At 33.1% G+C, this 14,606-nt stretch overlaps 1 protein-coding gene across 1 annotated transcript in view; it reads left to right on the top strand.

Moving 5' to 3' along the window:
• The window catches only part of BANK1 (B cell scaffold protein with ankyrin repeats 1), a 299,134-nt gene that overhangs the window by 131,157 nt on the left and 153,371 nt on the right, over positions 1-14,606 (top strand). The window contains exon 7 of the mRNA XM_081304567.1: positions 10,703-10,899. Coding sequence (XP_081160693.1) covers positions 10,703-10,899 — 197 coding nt within the window. The remainder of the gene's footprint in view (positions 1-10,702; positions 10,900-14,606) is intronic.

Genomic DNA, 14,606 nt, shown 5'->3' with positions numbered 1-14,606 from the left:
CACCCAGAGAATCACCAAGTAAACACAACAGTATAGGTGGCATCATTGTTATGTCCATAAGTAAAATTGCCATAAGTAATATTAAAGTTGAAATAGCAGAATTTATTTTATTCCATGACTCTCTATCCTGGATCAAAATCATGAATGCAGAATAAAGTAGTTTTAGATTGACTGTTTATCTTTAAAAAAAATGTTTATTTTGTGTACCATTATTTTAAGAAAATAACTTCATGAATTGTTACAAAAAGTTTAATGTGCTTTGCTCCTTCATAGGTACTCTTTTAGATACTGAGAGAAGGTGGAGGAATGTAGGATCTACAAATTATAGTCCCAGAGGACACTCAGGCCAAGGAAAGAGAAAAAAAAATCACAAAACTAAATGCTAAATGCAATTGATATAATGGTGCTATATTAATAGTAGCTAACACTTGGATTTACTTATTCTGTGTTAAATACAAGCTGAAGCACTTCTCAGTTAAAACTCGTCTAGTTCCTTACAACAATCCTGAGGTTAGTACCGTTTTAGTTTGGGAAGTTGCATGCCTTATCCAGCGGGTAAGTGATATTCAGGAAGACTAGCTCCAGTGATCACACTGTGGCCACTGAGCCACTGTGGCCCTATGCAATCAAGGTGGTGGCTCCAGGGCATCGTGGGAGCACAGGGGTTGGGGGCAATAAGAGGGAGACACAGAGAAAATGATCTGAAATTTAGAAGAAAAGTTACAACTCTTTCTCCTAATCATATGAAATACTGTTCTAATGAATAATTTATGAAGGTAAGTTTGCAATAACTTCAAATATTCTTTTTATTATTTTCTGTAATCCTAGAAAAATAGGGATTTTTATTTCATAATGCATGATTGCCTTCACATCACTAATTTCATCTTTATGGGTAAATACTGTCCTTTAGGAAGAAGCCCTATTTGGTTCCCAGGTTTATTCCCAGTGCCTCGAATTTTCTAGTACTTGATTCATATTTACTACTTTATTAATGGCAACCAAGTTGACCATAAACTAAATGAAAACCCAGGTCTTTGATAGGTATAGACAGAAATAGTTCTTTGTTGGAATAAGGCAGCTATTTTGATTGTAGTAATTTTATATTTCATTTTCTTTTCTTCCCCTTATCCATGGCATCTGCCATTAGCAGAATGAGAAATTGGCATGTGTGCCTTCTGAATATGCTGCACTGAACTGTCTGTGCTCAAGTAACCAAAGCACATATGTTCTTCCTCTCTGAGACAACACAGAAATTGTAGGTTTTTCAGGGTCAACAGTAATAACCCTTTATAATTACATCATAAGGGTTAGGAAAAGAAATATAAATACTATTAGTAATTGTTAATAGGAAATAGGCTCTCTAACATCCATTCATTTTAATAAGGAAAATGCATGCACAGGTTAGTTTTAATTAGTCATACACAAACAAGCACACACAATGTAAATAGGCTTTTTTTATTAATGTCTTGCATAAGTTAGTACTTAAGAAACTTCCTCTTACTTTTGCAGTTGTTGTACAATAATGACCCTTAAACCTGAATGCCTATCCTTTGAAAGCCCTGACAGGCTAAGAAACTTCTCTTTTCAACCTTATTACTAATCCATCTCCCTAACACCTCCCTTTACTGCTGAAAGGATTTATTTAGTCTCTGGATTCTGCCATTACCCTATTCTTACAAATCATCTGCAGGTTTAAAGACTCATACAGCATTATTCTAAGAAGGAAAGGAACACAAAGTTGTAGAACTTCTTTTTATAACTTGTTCCTATAGATTGTGGTTTGTCAAGGCCACGATAGTCATTTTCCTCACTGTCATGGTTAGGATTCTACAGAGAAACAGAACCGGTAGAATGTGCACACATAGATATATAGACTTACAAATATTACGTAGAATAAATCTCTATAAAAATATATAGGGTATGTATATACATATTTGAAATATATATTATATATTCATATATATTATGTATTCATATATAATACATATTTAAGATATAAATACAGAAGATATATTTATGTTTACTAGATATTAATAAATAAATATACCTATGAAAGAAATATTGGCAAGTGTGAAGTCTGCTTGACAGGCTAGCTATTTCCCAAATCATTGTAATATTCCTTGTTCATTTTGTTCCTATATTATATAGAATAGTGCTCCCCAAAGACATCTAAAGTTCTACCAAGTCCCTTTATTGATCTGAGGACTGCCCAGATTTTCCTCCTAGAGATTTTCATTTTTATTATTAAAATTACTTAATATGTTTTAATAAAATAAATCAGGCACTCCAGAAAACAGGAAGTTCTAAAAGAAAAGCTAAGTACTTCTCACTAATGAAATTAAGTGTCCTTGCCTATAAGGTTGATTTAGTACATGGTGGCACACATTCATTGGACTTTCATGTGAGAGCCACGTAAATGGCAATGAGTGGCTCTGCCCCTGTGGGGCATGGCCCAAGGTAGTGTGGCACCATCTGATCCAAACCCAGCCCATCTGGTTTTGCACACTTTGTTCCCTGTTTTCCAGGCACTTTCTAAGGTTTTGATTTCTTTGCTCTCAAGAGACAGTAGAGACAAAGTTGAAATTTTCAAAAGGACATTTTTTAAAAAAATGAACACAGAAGAAAAGAATATAAGATATTTATAAATAAAGTTTGTAAAATTCTAGAGGCTTGGGAGGCTGAGGCAGGAGGATCATAAGTTTAAAGCCAGCCTCAACAACTTAGCAAGGCCCTAAGCAACTCAGTGAGACCTTGTCTCTAATTAAAATATAAAAACAGCTGGGGATGTGGCTCAGAGATTAAGCACCTCTGAGTTCACTGCTGAGAGAGAGAGAGAGAGAGAGAGAGAGAGAGAGAGAGAGAGAGAGAGAAGGAAGGAAGGAAGGAAGGAAGGAAGGAAGGAAGGAAGGAAGGAAGGAAGGAAGGGAGGGAGGGAGAAAGAGTTTAAAGGTACAAACAGGATGAACTGGTTAAATATGAAGCAGTCCAACACTTATTGTCTCACCACTCTCTGAATTTGATAGTGAAGAGTAGCTAATACACACATATATTCAAAGGCTCTGAGATTTAATTTTAGTTGATCCATATTCCAAGAACTGCTAATAAGAACTTTACATGCCCCTTTGTTTCCTAGAATTCCTTCCAGACAAGGACTCTGAGTTGCCAGGCATTCACTGTGGCCTCTTGCCCTGCTGCAAGCTTGTTCTGCACATGGCCTGACTTCCCTTTGGCCATTCCTGGTGGACAGCCCTAGATACGAGGGCTCTTGGTCTGGGATATAGCTCAGTGAAAGAGCACTTGCCTAGTGTACCTGAAGCCCTGGGTTTGATCCCTAGCACCACAAAAATATAAGAAGAAAATGTTAAAGCTTTTCACAATGTGTTCCCAGAGACTCCCCTTCTGGAATCGGAGTGCTTCTTACCAGCCCTCCAGTGCATGTTCTGCTCTTATACTCACTCCTTCCAGCACTGGCTGCCTAAAATTCCTACCTCTATTTATTAGCTATCACAATTTTCCCCCTTTCCCTTTCTTCTCCTCTTTGTCCTTCTTCTTTATCCTCCTCCTGTTATGACTGCCACTAATTTTAGGATGAATTCTAACCACTAGAGTGTTCAATGAGCAATAAGCCCCTTCTGGATTTGAATTCACATGCTCCATTCATCTCTGGATCTTTGTATGAACTTATCATTAAGGTGCTTGTGTGCTACAATATTAGTCTTTCAGAACTCTGTTTTTACCCCTTTACAAAACTTTCAAATTTTAAACATATGGCTACAACAAAATACAAGTTTTTTGCCTGAATTTAAAAGATACACAGTCCCTTAAGGAAAGTTAAACTGAGAACAAAAGAATAAGGATTTGCCTTCATCTGAGACCTTTTCCTGTGGTTTAACAGGTGAAAGAAGGAAGAGTGTCAAGGCTCTATGATTGTTCTTTCTACTTGCAGGAAGTTAGAGGAATGGGTTCTAACTATGTGTAGTTTAGATTTTAATTGAGTAGACCCTGCTCACAGAGGCATCCAGGGAGAAGTCCTTGGAAATCATGAACTTGAGTGCTCACAGCTTCTTCTTGTAGACCTGCACCTTTTCTGGTCTCACTCTAAGGAGCTGTAGCTGCTCTCAGAGCCTCCCTGGCTGCATGTAACAGAAAGGAAAAAGAAAAAAAAGGCACTGTACTTCTGAAAATGACTGGCCATGCTGCAGTGAGAAACCAATTTTTTTTCTTCCATCAGTTTACATTTTTTATTATTATTTTTGGTTGTTATTTAACACTTTTTTATTTATATATGACAGCAGAATGCATTACAATTCTTATTACATATATAGAGCACAATTTTTCATATCTCTGGTTGGATACATAGTACATTCACACCAATTTGTGAGAAACCAATTCTAAACTCCCTATCAAGAACAGAAGGGGCGCCTCCAGATTGCTTTAAAATGCAGGTGATTCTCATGTTTCACAGTAGTTTCTTTCTATAAGTCTATTAAATAAATGAATATTGAACCATTGCTCCTTGGAAAGATATAGGGTTTGGTTTCTGCAAGCTTCTGGTCACAATATTTTCATCAATCAGTCAATACAGAACCTTATTCTATGTGTGTTTCCGTTTATGGCACCTTATTTAATGCATACTATTGATTCAAAATGAATTTATCAATAGTACTATTATTTATGCCTGAAAGAAGGTTATCATATCTTTCTTATACTTGGGGACTTTAGACAGCCCTTCAGCACTGTATTGGAGGACCATTATAAACATCTAAATCACCAACAAACCCCACAGAAACTGTAAAAATATGGAGTGCTAACTAGACCACAAAATGGACACTCCTTTACATTATATGAGCTAAAATAAGAAGGCTTTGTTCATTCTCTACTGGGAACCTGTGCTTTGGGGGACTTAGAATTTTTCATTGCTCTGCATGTAGCTGCAGTTGATCAGGGAAGAACCTTAAGTACTGATGTTGGGGGTTACAAATAAATTTTAATGAGTAAATGAATTTTCAAAAACAGAATCCTTAAATAATGTGCAGGAACAGAACTTACTTGTAATGGAAGAATACACTGGAACTGAGTTAATATCTAATTGAATAGATAATATTATCCTCAAGTCATAGTTGAGAAAATTGAAGCACAAGAAGTTCAAGTAGCTTATTCAAATTACACCATTAGTAAATGCTACAGTTGAGATTTAATACAAACAATCTGGTTTTAAAGCCAGAATGTTTAAGCACCACACTATTGCCTTTCATAAGAAATAATTACTGTTCTAGAATTTTAGGGTTTAAAGTAATAAGTGGTGTTTTTTGAGTTTGTTTATTAAGAAGCTATTAGTATAATTATGTATTTAATAATGTAACGAATATAATGCAGAATACATATTTTACTTTCTCAACTAAAACAATTGAAAGAAAGAATATCTTGTATAATGTTCTTGAATAAGACAGAGACAAAGGGGATAATACTTAACTTTTAAACATTTAAAAGAATATTCTAGTAAGAAGACTTCAACTGCAAAAAATTAATTAGGTAATTAGAAAATTAAGATGAGTAGTAAAGTATATATGTTCTTGTGCACTTTTACGCCACAGTTTATATAACATAAGGGAGAATAAAACTGCAACCCAGGGTTTTTATGGACCATTCCTTTCCTTGTGCATTTTGATTATATTACCAATGTTTGGGGAATATAATGACCTTGAGTGTTTATCTTTTTTGCTCGAAGTTCCAAATAGTATTGTATGTCTTTAGTTTTGACTGAATGAGAAGAGTGACACCTCACAGGTTGCATATTGGTCTTTCTGTCACAGAGCAAAACAGACATAAACCCAGCAATGCTTTTCTGTTATGAATCCATAGAAATAATAACATCTTATCATATCTCAAAATCACACTGTGAAAGGAATGAAAATCATTACCTTTGTTCAGCCTTTGCATATGCTGACCCTACTCCTTTAATTGGTTTTTGAGTAACACCCAGGGAAACTTCTCTTGGAGAGTCTGTTGGCATAAAACATCTGTGATGTGGCATGTAGCCCAGAAGAACACCAGAAGTCCTACAATTCTGACTCCAATCTTCTTCTTCTGTAAGTGAAGAAACTGAGGGCCAAGAAGATGAAGGAACTTTCTTTGGGGCCAGACTTAGTTCCTGAGCTTGGATTAAAATTCAGATGTCCTGATTTTCAATCTCTTTATTTTATACTTCATGGTTTTGTCCAAAGTGACCACCTGATCATCCTACTCTGAGTGAATAAATATTTAACATTCCAGATAGTAATTTATTAGAAGAAATGGATTTTGCAGTCATGAATTTTCAGCTCTCATATTCATCTTACTATTAACTTTTTATTTCTTGTATTCTAAACTTGCATATGTTCCCATTTTATCACTCTATTGCAATACTTGAATTTTTTGAAAGCTTTGGTTTGGCTACTTTATTTATTTTTTGACCATATTTTTAAGGGATATTACCCTGAATGATTTAGAGACAGCTATCCACCAAGAAGTATATGACAGAATTTCTTTACTAACTGCCAGCTCCTCTATTTATTATTGTAAGTGATAAAATCAAACTTTCCTTGATAAATTCCCCATAAACATTTTATTCTGTTTTTCTAAAATTAACATTTGACAAATATTGGCTAAAAAACATAAAAATTTTATTTTGTCCAAAAAAATAAAAAGCGAATTTGCCACACCTCAGTATGAATTATGGTTTTCCTGTTTATACCTTGATCATAAAAACAAATGTAATCTTTAAATTTTTAGTAAAACACAGATATAAATTTAATGATATGAAAATTCCCATGAAATATAGACTGAATATTAGTTATATTCTAAAAGATTCTTGTATCTTTTAAAGAAGTATATTGTTTTAATCTAACAAGTTAGACTATAAACTGTGCAGAGTTTAAGAAAATAAGGAAATAGTATATGAGCTAAGACCATTAGGCCCTCTATTCCTGATTAGGATGTACAACATCACAAGGAACTATTTTTCCTACTATAACAAGAACACACAAGATGATCTTCAAAATTAGTTTCTTTTTTTAATCCAAGAGAAATTTGATGACAAAAGAAACATGAATAAACTAATTCCAGGAAGTGATAAGGCCCACACAAAACTAAAAAAAAAAAAAAAAATTCATGAGTGCTTTCATCCCTGATGGAACAAGACAAAGAAAACACACTACAGATAAGAAGCAAAGAGAAATCAGCTCAACATTTGATCAACTTTTAACATATACATTTAGATTATGTGTGATGAACAAAAATCCCAAAGAGCCCCAGCTACAGAGCAGGACTGCACTACTCAACAGGTCTCTTATTTAATCCCTTATTTAAACTGTTGTGAGTGAAAAGTCATTATCTCAATGGCTGGAAGTAAGAGAGAGATCCTTAAACATTGGCTTTCCTGAAGGCCAGCCAATGGCTGCTGAAGAGTAGGAGTGGGACAGCATTACTAAACAATTCTCCCCAAAGCTTTCATGTTATGGAAAGCCCAGCAGCCAGGTTCTAAGTACAGACAGGAATGAAAGCTGCAAGAAATACCTTTGAGCTATCAGAATGTGAGGAGTCTGCCTTAGTTCAGTGTATCGCAGACATCCTGCAGAATCTGAGAAATACTTTGAGGGGAATGAATTTAAAGACAGATCCAAAGAAAATCTGGCAGCTAGAATGTAAAGCAATACAGATTTTACCAGGAATCAGATCCCAATCTGTACTGAGTAGGAAGTATGATCCTGCCCTCAAAATATCTGAAGTTAATGGTCCAGTGAATCTAAGTCAAATCACAAAAGAGAGCAAAAAAGTAAAGTCACAAAAGCTCAGCTATAGATTAACTTGACTGAATAAATGTTGTGCCTTTTTGTGAGGATAGATATTATTTTAATCCTTTAACACAAAGCAAAACATATGATAAGAAATTACAAGATACATGAAGAAGGAAAAAAAAGGCAATTTATAGTCAAGAAAAGAAATAGTCAATAGAAGCAGAATCAGAAATGCTCCCTCAGGATGTTGAAATCATCAGATAAGAATGTTAAAATAACTATGATGATTATTCTGTGCAATCTGTTGCAAAAGTTAAGCAACCAGTGTGAAAAGAATAATTTCTTCAGTGAAATTAAAATTATAATAAGAAATATTAGAAATTGCAGTAAAAAATTAAATTAGATGGGCTTAATAACAGAAATAACAGAAGACTAAGGTGATCAGTGAATTTGAAGAAAAGTAAAAAAAATTGAACTGAAAAATGAAAAATACTCTGAATCTAAATAAAGTCATATGATAGACTAAGCTTAACTTGTCTTTATATTAATTGAGCTCAACTCTGATTCAAGGTATATATGATAACATTAAATTTATCTAGAATATATGTAACTGAATTTCCTGACTAAGGTGAGCAAGAAGTAAAAAGAAATATTTGAGGAAATAGTGGCTGAAAATTATTCAAAATTAATGAAGGGTATCAACTCACAGATTCAATAAGCCTTGCAAACCCCAAGTAGTGTAAATAAAAAAAAATGTATACCTAGCCATGCCAAAATCAAAGACAAAAAGGAAATTATAAAAGTATCTGGGGGTAGTAACTTGAGTGGGTGTTGGGGAAAATACATTCCATGCAGGACAGCAATCATAAAAATTAAACTTCTCACTAGAAATAGGCCACAAGACAATAGAACACAAGAGCATGTACTGTATAATCCTATCTACATGAAACCCAAGACAAAATAAAACTATCTTGGGCTGGGATTGTGGCTCAGCGGTAGAACACTCGCCTAGCATGGGCAGAACCCGGGTTTGATTCTCAGCACCACATAAAAAATAAAAGCATTGTGTTGTGTCCATCTACACCTAAAAAATAAATATTAAAAAAAAAATACTATCTATGTTCATAAAATTTACAATGTAGTTGACTTGAAGTGAGGAATTGACTAGAATGGAGCATAAGTGCACTTTCAGTGATGATAAAATGCATTATTTAACTTATTTTGAGTATTGGTAACATGGCTGCATACAGTTATCAGACCTCATCTAACTCATCATTCACTAGTACACTTTTAAATGTAAATTATATTTTATAAATATTTCAAAAGCCAATAGGGACATTAATGTCTTTAAGCAAAAATATTAATAATCATGTGATCCAGAGTTAAAGTCTAATGAATATCAAGGAAAAGCATGTACTACTCCAGAGTCACACATAGTATATTACCTGAGCAGCATCCATTGTTTGACGATGAGTGAATGCCCAGGACACAGGGCAGACTCCCCAGTAAGTGTTTTTTAAGAAACACCTGGACTATTCATTAATGCTTGCTACTGTCTGGGGTCTATAAAAACAGATAATTAAGGAAGTTTGTTATTGTTTAATATATTATATAATATAGCAAAGAGTTAGGTAATCAAGCATGTAAAAATCTGACATTATGATATAGCTTTTCTTTATTAACTCTGACCTGGTGTAACTATAGCAGAAAATTGTATGTCTATAATGCCTTGTGATGCAAATAATTGTTAAGTAAACAATAATTCATTATTAATTCATAATTATTTATTTTCAAGAAAATACATTATTTTCAATTTGAAATGTGGGTATGTACCCCATGTAATATAATTTTCACTCATTTTGACCCATTGCGCAACATAAGGAAGAGCAAGTACATTAATAGTTAAAACATAACTATAGATATACCTACATCATCTACTAAAAGTGTAGAAAAGTCATTCATCAGTTTATGTTTTTCTTTTTTTAGTTTTAAATTTTGGTATGTTTATTGGTTCATTAAATAATACATAATAGTTGAATTTATTATGCCATATTCATACATGCACATAACATAATTTGATCAATCTCATTCCCTAGTACCTTCATTTTCCCTTCCCTTCTCTCTTGTCTCTCCCCTGATCATTTGCTCTACTGATCTTCCTATTATTATTATTATTTCAATTGTACATTATAATTGTATATATAAATAAGATTCATTGTAGTATATTCATACATGAACATGCCATAAGATGGCTGTTTGTATTCATTCTTTTACAGTTATGCACAATTAATACATGTCTTCTAATTGACAGTTACAAGTAATTGTAAAATTCAGAGTCTAAAAGTGGATATGAAAGTCATAAAATCCTGATGGAAAATTATATACTGAGGTTACTTACAAAAGTGTTCACCTGTATTTCCTGTTGCATTTAATTTTTTAAAGAAAATTTTGTAGAAGTCTTATATAACACCTCTAGGAATTTCATGTTCATTTCAAAATCAGAAGGAAGCAAACTAGACATGGCAGTAGAAAACACAAAATACGTTTTTAGATGAATTTATAGAATTTTGTTATTTAATGTTTGCCTTATTTCATACTACATTCAGAAGGAGTTATTAAACTGTAATGTTTTTGTTTTGTTTTGTTTTACATTTAGGAGGTTGATGTGGCTTTCTAAATTAAATTTATCCTATGAATAAGACTGCCACATTATGCTGATGGGAATAGTAGCTTGTATTTATGTTAAGATGAGGAACAGAAAAAGGAGAAAGATGCTACACTGCTAAAACCACTGATGCATTCTTAGATACTTAACATTTGTTTGCTTTGCAGGCAATACTTTTAGGGAAAGGTTTGTGTTTTACTTTTTTATGGAATGGGAGATATAATAAAAACATATTAAATCCTATTATTTACTATGGTTTCAGATACTCATGCCAAACAACTACCAACTATTCTCCACTGTGCAGCAAAATTTGGTTTAAAGAACCTGGCTATTCATTTGCTTCAATGTTCAGGAGCAATCTGGGCATCTAAGATGAAAAATATGGATGGTTCAGACCCAGCACAGATTGCTGAAAGTTGTGGTCACAAAGAACTCAAGAAAATCTTCGAAGATTTCTCAGTAAGGTTTTTTCTTATTATACCTCTAAAACTCTTTTATGAAGTAATTGTGTGTGTGCATTTGCACATGTACATTGCTTTTTTGAAAATAATATTGTAGCACGGCTAATTTGCAGTATCTGTTGGTTCTGATCTATCCATCATCTTAAGAAGCATTTTGCAAGATTAGTCAACTTGTTCTAGCATTGCCATGAACCAACTTTGATTCCCAATTTTAAACATCATTTTTGAAACCTGCTTTATCTGACTTCTATAGAGCCTGTTTGATATTGAAAAGAAATAAATTTATTACTTTTAGTCTTCTTCTAAAATCAAGGTAGTTTTAGACACACGAAAACAGGTCAGTGTTATGTTAAATGAATGCATTTTGATAATAGTTCAAAAAGCCTACACAATAAGTAGTTAACTTATGTTGCTGAAATTTATTTCTCTTATTATTTATGTTGAAATCCCAAATTTCAGAACATTCTTTAATGGATGCTAGTTTTATAAAAATAAAGCCAAGAGAAAATTTTATCTCAGTAAATAAAATACACTTTGTGTTTCCACAATCAAGTTTAGAAACCAATCTTTTTTTCTGTATGTAACAAAAGTATGCACATTTTGCTGCAGAAAGTGAATTATAGTTCCAATGGCTCTTGGGAAAATATAATAGGACAATAATTATGCTGGTGAATACATCAAAATTTATCTTTGGAGCCACAAAACAGATATAATTTTTTTGTCAATGAGCACTTAATATAGAGCATTGAAAAACTATAGACAGATTCAGGTCATTTTAGCATTTTTCTAAATTATCAGATTAAGTCAATATAATATTGACTTCTAAAAAAAATCACTGGCATTTTTAATTTCCAGAGAGTGAAATGACAAACAATAGCCTTTTTTTCCAATTGTAAAACATGGCAAAATAGTTAACAAGTGAGCATGGATATTATCCACTCTCTAGAATGATCTTCATGCCATCTTTATAATAAAGGTAATAAAATTAATAAAAAATCTGATTTTTAGTCCATGTCCTTCAAACTAGAAAAGTGCATTATGTTCACTCCTGGAAAGATTTAAGTGATTCTCAAAAATGTCAACATTTAGTTAGTTCTTCTAGTTTATCTGATGGGTACATTCATTTTAACAATTATCTACTATAACCAACCATGGTAGAACAAATTTGTAATTCCAATTACCCTGAAGACGGAGGCTAGAGTACCATAAACTTGAAGCCAATATCAGCAACTTAGCAAGACCCTGCCTCAAATTTTAAAATTAAGGAAACAAAAAAGGCTGATGATGTAGCTCAGTGGTAAAGCACCTTTGAATCCAATCCCTAGCGATGAAAAGAAAATTTTAAAATTACTGTGTGTAGTCATTGACCAGAGCAACATGGCATCTATCTGAGGTAAGTCAAGGAGTGAATTTGGCCTTGGATATTTTCCCATGATACTGCTATTCAGTATATCCAACTCTTTATCTATCCTCTAATTTTTAACCACTAATGAACATAGGTTAAAAGTTTTTCTAGAAGTTTCAGCAGCCAGAATTACTTTCTCAGATAAACCCTGATTTTCAAAGAGTGATGCTTCAGTTCCTGTTCTCACGGAAGACTGTCTTTTGACAGATGTAGCCCATGCAAGCTGCATGTGCTCTATAAGTGATAAAATGCTAGATAATGATGAAGGTAGCGGGGTAGAAGATGGGAATTTACAGATGTGGGAAATATTTTCTTCTCTTACATCCTCTGGGTATTTATGTCTTTGTTCCTATAATAATAGTACTGATATGAAATGATCACTATCATTCTCTCTAGGTGACTATTCACCGTTTTGCAGAGTTCTAATTGATCATTAGCCTATCAAATTTGTTGAATGATTTTTATATATTCTGTCCTCATGACTTGTAATATTTTACCAGAATGTTTTTAGTAGACATTGTAGATCAGATAGATATCAATCTATGAATGCTGTGCAGTGAGAAAGATGCTCCAAGGATCAACAGTTCCGCAAGTACATTTTAATGACTATAGATAATTTTAATTGTAATAATTTTGAAACCTATCAAAGGCCTTATTTGCAAATGTGTGGTTAAAAGATGAAAACATGAGTTAGGCTGTGAAACACATAGAAAAATAGCTTCACGTTGATTTATTTACCACATAAATCTGGAAGTAGACATATCTTCTTAGTTAAAGTATGCCAGATATCTAGATATTGACACTATTCTAAGTTATGATAGCTGTGTCTAAAAAAATATTTTTTATTTATTTTATTTATCTAAACCTAATAAAGGAAAACTGCAGGATCTCATTTTGCTGTTAAAATACTATATTTTAATAGTATTTGCATTGCTTTAGTTTTATAAACACACTCTGATAAATCAAAGATTTTCTCATGTGCATTCACATTTTCTATGAACTATTATTTCTGAGGAGCTAAAACGATAGATATCTTTCAAGTTGCACATTTACCAACCACCAATGGACCATACCTTTTTATGTTTAAAAAAAATCTATTTTTAATTGAAATACATTTTGCCTCTGATTGATTTGCTTATCTGTTGAATTCTTCCTAATCCCCTATCAATGTAATGTTCATTTTAGAATCTCACAGGGAGTCACAAAACTTAATAAAGTGAGTAAAAAGAAGAAGCCATTTTGCTTTTAGAAAAATACAGAAAATAATGCATTCATAAACCAAGTGACATCCATATTTTAGTGTTAGCTATGTAAAGGAGAAGAAAGAGTTGTGGGGAGGAAGGGGAGTATGTCTGAAAATCATAATACTTAAATTATTTTATGACATCTTTTTTGGGAAGTCAATAATTTATTCATAATTTATGAACAGAGCCTCTTGTGAATTGCTTTCAAGGTTTGATAAAGTTATCTAGCTAACACCTACACTTCTTTTGTTATTGGTTCTTTTAGTTATACATAACATTAGGGTACATTTTGACATAATTATAAAAGCATGGAATATAATTTTCTGTAATTCATTCCCAGTACTTGCCCTTTTCATCTCCTCCTCCCTCTCCCCATTCCCTTCTCTTTATTATACTGATCTTTGTGCTATTTACTTTTAGACTGTTTTATAGTGTCTTGTGAATGATGGTGAAATTCACCATTCATATACATACATAGGAAAATTAGGTCAGATTCATTCTGCTGTTCTTCCTTTATTCCATCCCTTCTTTTCCCACCTCATTCCCCTTCATTTAGTCTACTGATCTTTGTTCTATTTTGATGGAATTCCCCCCTCTTCCCTTTGACTGTTTTTCTTTCTCTCTCTCTTTCTCCTTATTTTGAACTAGCTTTCATACATCAGAGAAAACATTTGACCTTTAGCTTTCTGAGCCTAGCTTATTTCACTCGGCATGATAGTCTCTACTTCCATCAATTTACCAGGAAATTCCATAATTTCATTCTTTATTATGGTTGAGTAATATTCCAATGTGCATACATAACACAATTCATTCATCTGTTGAAGAATACCTTGGTTGGTTCCATAGCTTGGCTATCATGAATTGTACTGCTATGAACATCGATGTGGCTGTATCCCTAGCACATGATGATTTTAGATCTTTTTTATATATACTGAGGAGTGAGATATCTGAATCATATGGTGGTTCCATTTCTAGGTTTTGGAGAAATCTCCATACTGCTTTCCAGAGTGGTTACACTAACTTACAGTCCCACCAAAATATATGAGAGTACTTTTT

Source organism: Spermophilus citellus (assembly GCF_964194105.1).
Source record: "Spermophilus citellus genome assembly, chromosome: 8".
Lineage (NCBI taxonomy): Eukaryota > Metazoa > Chordata > Mammalia > Rodentia > Sciuridae > Spermophilus > Spermophilus citellus.
Note: the sequence above shows the minus strand (reverse complement) of the source record. Positions and strands in the feature narration are given on the sequence as shown.